Below are 14,406 nucleotides of genomic sequence, written 5' to 3'. Positions count from 1 at the left end.
AATCAGAGACTCACAAAAGATAATGCTAACCGGGCTTAGAGAAGACGAAGGCAGGTGATCATGCCTTGTGCAGGCAACGGTCTGAGCATTTTGCAGCTGGCTTGTGGGCCCCCACCCTCAGCCACATCCATTACCTCCAGGGCTTGGAGGAGCTAAGCCACCTGCTTGGAATCTATACAGCAACTAAGTGGCAGGGTCAGGCTTTAAACCAAGGTCTGTCTGATTTCTAAGTTTTCAGGTTTGTTTATTTGTTTGTTTGTTTTTTCTGTTCTGCTGCCAGCACAGTACTTGTCAGGCAGCTGTGGGGAGGGGAGAAGGAAGATTGGGATGCCCAGCCTAATAATGTGCAGGGGATGGGAGTGGGAGCTCTCTCACACACACACACACACACACACACACACACACACACACACACACACACACACACCCCTCACTGCCATAAAATGGGTTTTCTTTTAACTTTTAGCAAAAACAAAATAAAACAAACAAAAAAGAGTGGGGTTTGGGAGAGAGATGAAGGAAGAGAAAGGAACCAAAGAGAAGGTGCCTGCTGTATCTCTTCGTCATAACGACTAAAGGAGGTGGGATGCTGTTAGCATCGTGAATAGAGGCCAGAGAGGCCCATGAGTATCCTACACTGCACGAGGCAGCTCCCCAACCAGCCTCCAGTCGTCCATAGTGGCAGGCGAAGCCCCTGCTCTAAGGCATTTGTTCCCACTGCCACACCCAGTTAGAGATGTTTTCTAAGCCTTCCCACCCTGAAAGGAAACAGCTCTCACCCTGATAGAAAGCACAGCACAGATGCTGCCCTGCCAGGCACACAACACTTGTTAGCGATGAGTGAAGGTGTCACCCCTGCCCCCACTTTTGTCCCCACTATGAGCACGTTTGCACATAGCATTTCACTCTATCAACCACAGAGGAGATTCCCAACATTTCTGTTTCGGGGATGATGTAATGGCCTCCCAAAGTAGAAGGTGGTTTTAAAATAACAGATGCCATTGACTAAGCCCAGGCTCCAGGAGTTGGCCATTTGTTCCCCTTTATCCCCTATACCACAGAACTGCACAGTGGGTTCCAAAAGTAGAAGGCAGGAAGTCTTGAGCATCGGGCTTGCCAGGCCTCCTCGTGCCTCTGTTTATACGCAGGCAGTCCTGCCTGGGACATCAAGACTGCTGTGTTTCATAAGTAGGTTGTGGGGGATAAATGCTGAGCATTGTGGACTGATGAAAAGGACTCTGTTGGGCTGGGTGGGTCTGCCTCTGTACTTCTGGAGCCACCCTGCACAAACAACCTGCAAGTGAGGTGGGCCAAACAGCTTGACCCCATGGGAGCTATAAAGGGCAGCCCTTAGGCTCTGGGGAGTCTTGGAGACACCGCATCCCTTAGTGTGTGCTGATTGGCAGGCGGGGGACACCACTCACTGGCAGCCTACACCAGCCCTTTGAAATATAAGGTCATGGTCATGAGCTTAGGCCAGGGGACAAGTCGGGAGGCTCAGCATCCTCCATTCACCCCCTTGCTGGTGACTGGGGGTAGGGCTTGCTAATGTGGCACATAAGGAAATATGTCACCTTGGCAAGGTGTGCTCTAACTGAGGGAACAAGATTTGGGGTTCAGGCCTGGCAATTCTGTGTGTGTGTGTGTGTGTGTGTGTGTGTGTGTGAACCTGAGCCCCACAGAGACAGACTGATGCAGTGAATCCTGTGTTTAAACCTAGTATGGGTTACCTAGTGAAACCCTGCCCCTTCCTTCTCTATACTATATGTGTGTAGGTATGTATTTGTGTGTGTGTGTGTGTGTGTGTGTGTGTGTGTGTGTGTGTGTGTGTGTGTATAACATCCAAATTGATCGGCAGTCTCTAAAGTCCCTGGGAAGTCCACCAAAAGCCAGGAAGAACTGAAAAGCTGTGGCGGACGTGTGACCTGATGCATTATTGTATCCTGGATGAGATTCTTCCAGCGAAATAGTACATTAGGGGGAAACTGGAGGAACCAGAGTGAGACACAGACTTGAATTAATAATTGCCTACCAGTGTAGGTTGGCTTATCCTCACAACTTTAACCATACTGTACAACATGCTGGTAGTGGGAAAAGATGGATACAGGGTGCTTGGGGTATCCCTAGCATTCTGGAAGCTTCTCTGCAGACCTTACGAGCATCTGTCTCTTTTCTGGAATGACTGGGACCAAAGTGTTTGGGGTCCAGAATGTCTGCATATCAGCAGCCTCAATCTCGGGGAGAGGATTCAAGTCTCAACATGAAGCTCACACGTGTTTTATGTTCACCTAAGACACACAGCCGGAAGGTAATTTTACACAGTATTTTTAGCGCACCTGAATTTTTTTACAGTGACCCATCACAAGCCCAGGTGTGGAATTTTCCACTTATAATGTTACACTGGCACTTGAAAATTATTATTGGAAGTTAGAGCCCATTTTCAGATTTAGGATGTTCAGCCTGTAATTCCAAAGAAAGCAGGACTGATGACACCTCTTGGTGATGACAGACCTGGGCCTGTTCACAACACTGGCCAAGGAAGCTCCTTTTGCAGTGTGCGCAGTCAGTGGAGAGATGATATCTGGTCGCGTACTGGCAATATGACAGTGAGTGCTCAGCTCTGAAATAGGGCATCCTATGACCCCCACTACCAAGGTCCAGGGCACATCTCAGAAGGGGAGGTGGAGGAAAACGACAGATGGAGGATGGAGGAGGAGTGCCATGAAGTGCTGTTTTCTAGACATGAACTACTGCAGTTGTGGTTGCCTGCACAGGACCTGCACAAGAACAAGCCCAGTCGAAATCCCCACCCAGACAGGGCAGGCTGATGATCTTCAGGCCCCATTCCATACTGAGGAATAGTGGGCAATGGATAGTCACAGGGGAATGGAGAAGCATTCTTTTTTAATTAAATATTACTTTTACATATATGTTTATATTATTACACACATGTACAATAAACTACCTACAGCAAGAAGAACCGTGAAACAATCAGGAATTATATAAATGTCACATTCTTAGTGTTTTGGCTATTTGTATGGAGAAGCATTCTTTATCAGTGATATGTTCACTGGCACATGCACCATGGGACGGCCCCACACGCATGCACATATGCACTGTACTGCTCAACTTAGTGGGTTAGAGAGAGAGAGAGAGAGAGAGAGAGAGAGAGAGAGAGAGAGAGAGAGAGAGAGAGGGGTGTAAAGTTGGGAGGGGATGTTTTGAGGGTATGAGGAGAGTTGGAAGGACATGGGGAATAGATGTCTTATTTCATTGTATACATTCATGAAATTCTTAAAAAGCAAGCAAGCTGGCTGGCTGGCAAGCAGGGCTGCCTCTTCTGTCTTGAAGGGTTGCTAGGATTCAGGCAGAGAGGTGATGCAGGGAGGTCCCTCGTGGTATGGGCCAGCACTTAGTGGCAGTTGGTATCTTTGCCTCTGTATGAGCATAAATGGCCGCCAGGGTCTTACCTTTGGCACTGTCCCTACTCTCATGTCCTGAAACCAGCCTGAGCCCTCTAACAGAGGTGGACAGTCTATGCTGTGGCTCCCCTAAGCATGGTCCCTCAGGAGAGAGAGTGTGCGGATTGCTAGACACCGGGCTCTATGTGTGTGACACTGCGCCAGCTTTACCGAGGAGAGGCTGGTTTTGGCGTAGAACCTGAGGCAAGGCTGCCCACAGCTCTCTCATATTCTCCTGGGGACCTGGTTTACCCCGCCAGCCACAAATTGAAGTGAGGCTCCCCTGCCTCGGGCTCAGAGTCTGAAAAACTGGAGTTCTCATATCACAGGGCTGTGGGCGCCTGACACCCGCAGGATTACAGGGTGCTGGGGAAGGGGTCTTTGCTACAACTTATTTGGCTGTGCTGCTGTCCATTGGACTGGGAGGCCCAGCCCTACTCCCTTTTGCAACCTGAGAGGTCTTCTATGATCTAGAAGTCAGGCTACGTGTTTTTGGAAACGGAGGGTGTTTGAGAGAAGGTTCCAGAAAGCTTGGAGGTTTAGGGTCCTGGCTCAGTGTCCCCTTCCCCTGGGGTCGTCTTTTTCACTCCTCCCTATCACGGAAGGTAGCTTTCTCTCCATGTCTGTCCCTCTGAAGGCTGCTGTGCTCAAGGCTTCGGAGCATAGCGCTCCTGTGGCTTCCCCATCACATCCCCACCGGGCCGCCACACCGCCACACTGTGCGGCTCATGTCGTGGGATTGTCAGTCACTGGGCAATGGGATCTCTAAGATGTAAACCTACCCTCCCAGGAGCCGTGGTTCTGCAGGAAGCCTGAGGAGACATAGCCAGGTGGTGCTGTGTGCTGCCAGGACAGAACAAGACACCTGCAGCCTTGGCCCAGGAGGAGTTCAGCTTCTGTCTGTTTCCTGTTGGCTAGCTCATGCCACAGGCGGCAGGAGAATGGTTGGTTTTGCCTTCTGAGCTCTCTTATTTTGTACTGGGCTATGGGGAGCCCACTGACCGTCACCTAGAAACTGTTTGGACAACCCTGAGTATAAATAGGGGCCACAGAGTCATGGAGATCAACTCAGTTTATAGTGCGCACTCCCACTATATACACTCTGCAGGCACTGACCAAAACTGACTCGCAGAGGGAAGGGTTTATTTCAGCGTACACTTCCACATCACAGTCCATCAGAGGAGGCAAGAACTGAAGCAGGGTTCTTACACTGTTAATGGCTTGTTCCCCATTGCTTGCTCAGCCTGTTTATATACCCTAGGACCATTTGCCTAGGGGTGGCATCATCCAGAGGACTGGGCTCTCCCATATCAATCAATATTTAAGAAAATGTTCCCCATAGGTTTGCTTACAGGCCAATCTCAGTTGAGGTTTCTCTCTTCCCAAATGACGATAGCATGTGTCAGAGTGACATAAAAACTAGCCACGGCAGCAAGCGTGAGGACCTGGGTTCAAATCCCTGGTCCCCACATAAAAATCTGAACATGGCCTTCAACCTCAGTGCTATGGGAACTGGAGATGGGAGGGTCCATCTGTGCCTTGCTGGCTGTTGAGCCTAGCTTCAGGTTCAGTAAGAGACCCTGTCTCAAAGGAATAAAGTGGAGAGTGAGAGAGCAGAATACCTAATGTCTTCCTTGACATGAACATGTACACTTGTACATGGGACACACATACTTGTATGCACACACACACACACACTTGCACATACATTCTTGTATGCATGCGCACGCACACACACATACACACATAGAAGAAAGAAGAAACAAGAAATAAGTGAAAGAGAATCTTGTTTTCTTGCTTATGAGCTAGGACTAGCTCTCTGAGGTGGTTGGGAGGTGGTAAACGAAGCCCAGCACACAGTGGTTGTTCTGGGAGCAGCGGCTCACCCCTCCAGCCCCAGCACTTTCCACCTGCCCCCTCCCCTCTGCTGTTCTGTCTCCCCTTGGCCAGCATCCTGACCTTTGCTTGTTTTTCTGGTACACACCCGCTGGCTATCTCAGGCCATGAGGTGATGATGTCAAACCCTAACCTAGGAGACCTGGCAAAGGCGGCCTTGAACTTGGCTTAGAGGCGAGAAGCAAGCAAAGCAGATGCTCTGTTCTTCCTGGCCTGTGGGTGTGTCTCATGGCTAGTCTGTGTCCAACCATGGCAAGTAATTTCTGCTTGCCTCTGATTACCTCTCTCCATAACCATGGAGGTTGAGGGTGCTGGGCCAGGCCCTGGGTGGGCAGCCAGGCTAAAGCTTGTCAGAAGGCCCCTGTAAAATGTGTCCCAGGGAGGATAGGTTCCTGGGCCTGCCAGGGAGCCACACCCCGCCTGGCTCTGCTACCATGTGCGGGACCAGTTTCTGCCAATATGGTGGCCCTATCCAGTCACTTCTCTGGCCTGTGTAGAGCACTGTGGTAGTTCCAGCTAAACCACCTCTCAGCTCCCAGTCTCTGAGGCCAGGACTGGCAGGATATGTGCAGATGAACATGCCAGGGCCCAGAGGACCAGGGAGCTTAGGAGGACAGGGCCTATCCCGTCTGCCAGTGTCGAGGCTGGATGGCAGTTGGGACAAGGATCACTGAAAGCCTTGATTTAACCTGCTCAGCAAGTGACAGAAATGAGTATGGTTGTCCCTCACTGTCCCGATGGGATCGGTTCTAAGACACCCCCCCTCCCCATCCTGGAGATGCTCAAGTCTCCTTTGTAACCTGTACAACTGCCTCACTGGCCCCCTCTTGCCTCTGTCACTCCCACACTGACCTTTGTCCTGACTAAATTTTTCTCAACTTGAGACAAGCCCGAGTTATTTGGGAAGTGCATCCTCGGTTGAGAAAATACCCCCATCAGATTGCCCATAAGCAAGCCTGTGTGTAGGGCATTTTCTTGATGCAGGAGGGCCCAGCCCACTGTGGGTGGTGCCCTCCCTAGGCAGGTGGTCCTCCTGGGTTCTATGAGAAAGCAGGCTGAGGAAATCACAAGAAGCAAGCCAGTAAGCAGTGCGCCTCCCTGGCTTCTGCTTCAGTTTCTGCCTTGGCTTCTGCCCTTGCTCCTTTCCTGATGGCCTGTGCCTGGGATATGCAATCTTAAATAAACCCTTTCCTTTCAGGTTGCTTTTGTGCATGGTTTTTGTCACAGCAGTAAAAAACAAACCAGGCCAGAATTGAATCGGGGTCTTCCCAGTGCTGGACAGGCATTCTGCCGCTGAGCGGCACTACGTAATTTACAGTCTCCAGATGACTTTGATTCAATTAAAAAAAAAAAAAAAAAGATTTACTTTTATTTCTATTTATTTATTTTGGGTTTTTCGAGACAGGGTTTCTCTGTGTAGCCTTGGCTGTCCCGGACTTGCTTTGTAGACCAGGCTGGCCTCAAACTCACAATGATCCACCTGCCTCTGTCTCCTGAGTGCTGGGATTAAAGGCGTGTGACTTTGATTCAATTTTTAAAAAAAGATTTACTTTTATTTCTATTTATTTATTTTGGGCTTTTCGAGAAAGGGTTTCTTTGTGTAGCCTTGGCTGTCCCGGACTTGCTTTGTAGACCAGGCTGGCCTCGAACTCACAATGATCCCACCTGCCTCTGCCTCCCGAGTGCTGGGATTAAAGGCGTGTGCCACCACCGCCTGGCTTACTTTTATTTCTTTTGAATGGATGTTTTGCCTACATGTCTGTACGCCGCATACATGCTGTGCCCATGGAGACCAGAAGATGGAGTCGGATCTCCTGGAACTGGAGTTATAGAGGCTTATGAACTGCTGTGTGGGTGCTGGGACTCGAACCTATGCTCTTTGCACGAGCAGCCAGTGCTCTTAGCCACTGAGTCATGGCTCCGGTTCTCTAGACAACTTGAACAATGAATGCAATGTAAGAGTTGTCTGTGTACAAAGCTGCTAGACTGTATTGGTTAAGCAATAGGGGCAAAGAGAAAAAAACAAATGAACATGTGTTTCATATAAACAATTTTTCTCAGATTTTCAGTTTACAGTTGATTAAGCCTGCAGGTGCAAAGCCTTCTGACACAGGGGGCTGGTTGCCACATGCAGGATTCAGACAGTATTTTCAACAACCCAGCCTATTAGAGGACACATGGAAGAAGACAGTAGCCCAGGAGTCCCTCTAGATACCCCAATTTAAATGACTCAGTTGTCTCTCTCTTCTCTTTGTCCTTGGATCAAGCTGTGGAATGTGGGGCACTGACATGATTGAGTGGTATGTGCCTCTCCTGTCACCCTGGCACCTTAGAGTCCACAGAGAGTACTGACCCCAGTCCTGTGTAGAAGAAAGGCTGTGTGCTGATGCTGGAGGGGCTGAAAAGCTAGATTAAGAGTCACTTCTCATGGGACTGGAGAGATGGCTCAGTGGTTAGGAACACTGGCTGCTCTTCCAGGCGATCTGGGTTTGATTCCCAGCACCCACATGGCAGCTCACAACTGTCTGTGACTTCATTTTTGGGGGAATCTGACACCCTCACGCAGACATACATGCAGACAAAACGCCAATGCACATAAGATAGGAATAAATAGAGTTTCAATAGTCACTTTTCTCGGGAGCTTGAGAGATTAAGAGCATTGGCTGCTCTCCCAGAGGACCTGGGTTTGATTCATAGTACCCCCATGGATGCTCACAGCTGTCTGGAACCCCAGTCCCAGCAGATGTGATGCTCTCTCTTGCCTTCTGTGTACATCAGGTAGATAGACATACACACACACAGGCTCCTACACATACCTGCAGCCTCATACACATAAAAAAGGCCACTTCCCTGCAGATGGCTATCAGCTATCAATAAAGTGTCATGAGGTTGGCATTCTGTGGCTGACAGAGGCTGCTGTCCCTCTAGGGTTAGTCTCAGGCATGCAGGATGTGGGTTGAGGAAACTGCCCTCGCTATATAACGAAACACGTTCTTTCTGTGAAGTCTTTGCTCTGGAAGATGGGAGGAAACCCTGGGCCTCTTCATGTCTTGTGGTAGGGATTGGCAGGGTCTGCGTGTCCACAGCAGGCACTAGACTTTGGTCTCAGTACTCAGTTGGATGCAGACACAGGCGCCAGGAAAGCTGATGGCGGGAGCCCAATACTGGCTGCTCTGAGGTTTGCACATTCATATACAGGGGCCACTGCCAGCTCTGGGCACTGAGAGGATGGGCTGAAGCTGGGCTCTGTGCTGTAGGCAGCTCCTAATTCATGGCTCTGGGCTCATTGCCTGGTTTCATCCTTTGCTGGCCCATCAGGTCTCCAGTTTCCCTCCTGGGTCTCCCTCCCTGTAGGACTCACTCATGTGGAGTCAGAAGGCCGATTCCTCTGTTTAGTGGACAGCGGCCCCTTCGTGGCCTGTACGTTAGTTACTTTGCATATGTGTGAGAAAGAACTGGTGTTAAAGGGCACGGGAGACCGAAGAGGTGAGGCGAGGGCAGGTGTGAAACCATCCAGCTCCCAGGAAGCCATGCAAGGAGGAGTTAGAGGGACCACTAAGTGTCTCTGACAGATGATGCCTCTGGGCTTGTGTGGCTCACTTGTGCTTTCCAGACATTTCTACAGGACAACATTCTAAATGCCATTTTTTTTTTCTATTCTGCAGAAAAAGAAATAGAGTCTAAGGAGCTTTGTGCTGCGCTCCAAGCCAGCTAGATGATGAAAACATAACAGAGCTGAGGGGCTCAGCTGTTAAAGCACTGGCTGCTCTAACACAGGGTCAGGGTTCGACTCCCAGCACTGGCCTCTTACAACCATCTAGAACACCAGTCTCAGGGCATCCCAGACCTTCTTCTGGCCTCTGTGGGAACTGCATGGCTTTGGTACATGAACATACTTGTAGGCAAATCACTTATATACACAAAATTAAAAACTTAAAACAAAACAGCAGCTGGTGGTGCACGCCTTTAATCCCAGCACTTGGGAGGCAGAGGCAGGTGTATCACTGTGAGTTCGAGGCCAGCCCGGTACAAAGCAAGTCCAGGATAGTCAAGGCTACACAGAGAAACTTTTTCTCAAAAAACAAAAAAACAAACAGAAGGCCAAAACCAAACAAACAAAAAGCCAAACCAAAACAAAACAAAACAAAAAACCAAAAATCAACAACAACAAAAAAGAAACAGCAAAGCTTTATTATTGGCTACATTGAGTGGCTGAGGATAACATTCATTCCTAAGACTCTCAACTGCTAACTAGGATGTTAGTCACATCATCAGTGGCATATTCTATGCAAACAGCAGGAGTCACAGTTAAAGAGACTGAACATTTCCTGTGAAGCCAGCAAAACACAAACAACATGCTCAGCATGAGCCCAGTTTTGTAAACTAGCACACAGGCCTGCACATGCAACAGGAAGTTTGGTGACCATGATCATTATATAGTTGGTTGCTAAGTGACCTAATTTTCTTTTTTTTTAAGTGACCTAATTTTCATGTGTGTATGTGTGTGTGTGTGTGTGTGTGTGTGTGTGTGCATATACATGTGTATGTGTGTTTACAGTGAAATATTTTGGTTTGGGTTTTTTTTTAAAGCTTTTAAGAAAGCCTTGAGTGTGTGTGTGTGTGTGTGTGTGTGTGTGTGTGTATGAAGGTGTATGTGCAGGAGTGTATGTGGCAAATCAGACAGCATTCTGGGATGTTGGTCCTTGATTTCCATATTGTTTGAGATAGGGTCTTTTTCATCACTCACCACTGCAGACACCAGCCTAGCTCATCTACAAGCTTGTGGGGATTCTTCTGTCCCTGTCTCTCGTCTCCCACCTCCCATCTCCCATCTCCCTCTAGGAGCACTGGGATTATAAAGGTGTGCACTATTTCATGCTGCTTTTTTTTTTTTTTTTCCAAGACAGGGTTTCTCTGTGTAGCCATTGCTGTCCTGGAACTCACTCTGTAACCCAGGCTGGCTTTGAACTCACAGAGATCCACTTGCCTCTACCTCCCAGGTGCTGGGATGAAAGGTATGTGCCACCCTGGCCAGCTAGCCTCAGTTTCTCTACTTGATAAAGTAGGAAGGACCAGGCCTGCTGGATGAGGTCATGGAGGGGTGAAAAGGTACACTGTATCTTGGAGCCTGGCCTGACGTGTGGCATGCAGTCGGCCCCCGCAAGGGAAATCCACTATCTTTACTCTGTGTTTCTCTTGTAGGTGGATGAGATTTACCATGATGAGTCTCTGGGGGCCCACGTAAACATTGCTCTTGTCCGCCTGATCATGGTGGGTTACCGACAGGTGAGCCCCTGCTGACAGGAGGGAGGCAGGGAGGCTGACAAACAGGAGCTCTGCCTAAGAAGTCAGAACCCCGAGACCATCAGAGCTGCGGCTGGGAAGGAGGCAAGGGGGGGGGCGGGCTTCTGTAACAGGAAACTTTTTGTCCTATGGGTGGGAGGACTGTGCCAGCAGCGGCCAGGTGGAGACAGCTGGTCATCTCCAGCAGTGCCCTGGGTCTCAGCATTCTCCCTCTAGGGAGAGCTCCTGTGGAGTCCTAGGTCTGTGACCTTCCCCTGTTGGCTTCCTCCTGGCCCCTGCAGTCCCTGAGCCTGATCGAGCGAGGGAACCCAGCACGCAGCCTGGAGCAGGTGTGTCGCTGGGCACATTCCCAGCAGCGCCAGGACCCTAGCCACACTGAACACCATGACCACGTCATCTTCCTCACTCGCCAGAACTTTGGGCCCTCAGGTATGCAAGGTACACTCTACTTACCATGACCAGGGGTGAGCGGCCTGCAGGGCAGAAGTGGAGATTCAAGGTTGATCAGGGATAGCAAAGAATTCTCTCTTTCTGGGGCCCACCCCCAGAAAAGAAGAGGGGCCAGGACCCGGATGGACAGAGGAGTAAGCCTTGGAACATAAGGACTGGGGTCAGGGAAAGCACCTCACTTTGGTGGTCATTGTCTCAGCCGGCCGGCAGCCTGCCTGTGCTATTGGTTCCTGTCCCCAGCTGCTTGAAGACCTCAGAGACCTTATCCAGGCTGCTGCACACTTCAGACTGTGAGCACCTGGGGAAATTGTATGGCTGTAGGAAAGGAAATCCATGTCCCATGCCACCCCATGGACCCAGGAGTTCTTCAGTTTCCGCAGTTGTGAATGGGGAGAAATGTAATATCACCACCATCCCATTTCCCAGCTGCTCAGTGGGCAGAAGGGCGCACACAAGTCCAAGATGGTACTGACAACTGTAAGCATCTGTTCCCCTATGGGGAAACTGAGGCACAAGGTAGTGAAGAGACTTGCCTATACCTCTTCAGAGGCAAGAGACAGGCCTGAGGCTACACTGATTCTCTAAGATCTCACGTTGAGGGCTTTTCGGGTATTTTTCTAGTTTAATGATAGAAGTGAGTCAGCCAGCCAGCCTTACCCAAGGGCTGCTTGTCTGAACCACCAGGTCCCAAGTGTGTATAAATATACATATGCACATACCCGTGTGTGCACACACACAGAGACACTATGCATATGTACAGTCACACTCAGATACCCAGACATGTGTACACGTGTGAATAAGACACAGTGTGGAACAGCATGGCATGTAGTGCTAACCCCAGAGCTACAGACTGAAAGACCCTATATGCCCCTTCTCGCGGAACCATCTCACTGTGCTCCCCAAACCCTGTCAACATAGAAAGTGGATTAAATGAAGTCAAGTAGAGCTCGTTAGTCACTTCAGGCCCAGGCGTGGAGCCCTGCCTGTCCACACCTCCACCTCCAGATTGTCCCAGCATGCACTCCTGCTGCAATCGGGGTGTGTTTTGGTTGTTTACCTGCTACTTGTGATAGACTTCATCGTCCCTTGCAGGCTCAGCTTAGGCTTAACCACTGAGCCACAGCTCTCAGCCCTAGATGCGCTCCTGAAGGCAGACCCTTAGCTCAGGGGCCTTCGCACAGCGGTGCTTACTAACAGCCTTGCTGCCTGCTCTGTTTCAGTGTGGCCCATCTACACCTTTGCCCGCATATCCCCAAACTCTGGAACATTATCTTGCCTGTTCTCCAGCTTGGTGGCCCTCAGAAGTCACTCCCTTGGTCTCTTTGCCTTTGCCTGTCAAACCTTCCAGGGGAACCATTCCTTCCATCTTCTTCACCTCCTCTTAGGAAATTGATCTTTGGAATGTGGCCCTCAGGCACAGTTGTTCTCAATCACCATCTCCCTGCTGATTTAGACCCTCCTTAATGATGAGGTGTGTTAGGATAGGGACACAATCTTATTCTCTATTTTTCCCATGGTATCTACAGAGAATTTCTTCTCCTCCTCCTCCTCCTCCTCTTCCTCCTTCTCCTTTTCTTCTTCCTACTTTTCCCTCCTTCTCTCCCTCCTCTTCTTCCTCCTCCTCTTCTCCCTCCCCTTCTTCTTTGTTATTAAGATGTGTCTCTCCATGGTGTCTGGGTTGTTCTCAAACTCTTGGACTCATGTGGTCTTCTTTCCTGCCAATCTCAAGAGCAGCTGGGGCTATAGGCAGGTACCCCTGTGCCTGGCTCCCCATGGTACCCAACATAGGGCCATCCATGGCCTCTATATAGAAAGTGTTCTGAGTTTGTTTGTTGACTGACTCACAGAAGTAGAGTATGTGTAGGCTTGGGTCTCACCTGGAAGTATCACTTGTTCAGAGATGTTGCTGTTAGTACATGGAAAGCCATAGGCCAAGAGCAAGTCCTAATCTTGGGACATGGTGGCAGCTAGGTCCACATTTAATTTCTGGGAAGAGATTTTTTTTTTTTTTCTTTTTGAGACAGTTTCTCTGTGTAGCTCTGGCTGTCCTAGACTCACTTTGTAGACCAGGCTAGCCTCGAACTCACACCAATCTGCCTGCCTCTGCCTCCCAAGTGCTAGGATTAAAAGCATGCACCCCCACACGCAGCCTGGGAAGAGATTTTTGAGAGCCTTTCTTCTCCAGGAACCTCTAGCACCCATCAGGTTGGGATGTCTCTGCGTTGTTCAGGCTGGCACACAGGTCAGCACACCCCACCTCACCTGCCTGTGACCTTTCTCCTCCTTGGCAGGGTATGCACCTGTCACTGGCATGTGCCACCCCCTAAGAAGTTGCGCCCTCAACCACGAGGATGGCTTCTCTTCAGCTTTTGTGGTGGCTCATGAGACAGGACACGTGTAAGTAGCACTGGGAGGGTGTGTTTGGGAAGGGCTCTGTGGCTGTGGGCCGAGTATTGAGCTCAGAGGGGACCTGGGGTTAAAAGGCCAAGGCCAGGTTCTGTCACAGACATATCTTATCTACCAGCTGCCCATGGCAGGAGGCAGTGCCCATGGCTGTGGGGACCACGTGTGTCCTGGCTCTTGTTGGGCTTATGGCAGAATGCCTGTCACAGGCAGGACCTGCTGCTGTCTGGGTGGTTCCTATCCTTGCCATTTCACCATTCTGTCTTTACCCCAGCATCCTTTAGAGACGAGTTCCAGCTCACCCTGCCTCGTACCCTCTAAGGGACTGGCCTGAGCCTACCATAAACAGTAACACTCTGAGCCCAGGCAGCAAGCCAGGTTAGACTGGCAGCTAGTCCTGTGGGCTCAGATGCTGTTTAGAACATATTCATGCACTCCCTCACCAGTATTTGGTTTATTCTTTTTTTGTTCATCTGTTTGTTTGTTTTTTTGTTTGTTTTTCGAGAGTGTCTCATATAGCCCAAATCAGTTTCAGACTAGAAGAGGATGTCCTTGAACTCTGGATCTACCTGTTTCAGGTTACCCACATTTCTGGGATTGTAGGTTTGCGCCACCTTACCTGACTTCACGCAGTGTTTCTTGAGCACCTGTCATGTGCTATTTGACAATCTGTAAAGGGCAAGAGATGCTCACTGCTTCCAAGGTAGATACCACTCCCTGCAAAGAAGCAGTGTCAAGCTTAGAGGTCTATGCCATGCTTACCTAGTGGGTCAAGGGTCCATGATGTCACTGGCACTATTTAAGAATTCGGGAGTGCTGGCCTTTGGCCTTGAATATCAGTTTAAAGAACAAAGTTTTAGATTTAAACTCTCATGGTACCTACTATGTGCAG

General features: G+C 49.7%; 1 protein-coding gene across 1 annotated transcript in view; it reads left to right on the top strand.

Annotated features, from left to right (window-relative positions):
- The window catches only part of Adamts14 (ADAM metallopeptidase with thrombospondin type 1 motif 14), a 73,371-nt gene that overhangs the window by 29,663 nt on the left and 29,302 nt on the right, over positions 1-14,406 (top strand). The window contains exons 5-7 of the mRNA XM_051153110.1: positions 10,560-10,643; positions 10,943-11,090; positions 13,403-13,508. Of these exons, the coding sequence (XP_051009067.1) occupies positions 10,560-10,643; positions 10,943-11,090; positions 13,403-13,508 (338 nt within the window). The remainder of the gene's footprint in view (positions 1-10,559; positions 10,644-10,942; positions 11,091-13,402; positions 13,509-14,406) is intronic.

Source organism: Acomys russatus, chromosome 11, assembly GCF_903995435.1.
Source record: "Acomys russatus chromosome 11, mAcoRus1.1, whole genome shotgun sequence".
Lineage (NCBI taxonomy): Eukaryota > Metazoa > Chordata > Mammalia > Rodentia > Muridae > Acomys > Acomys russatus.
This window is presented reverse-complemented; position numbering and strand designations above follow the sequence as displayed.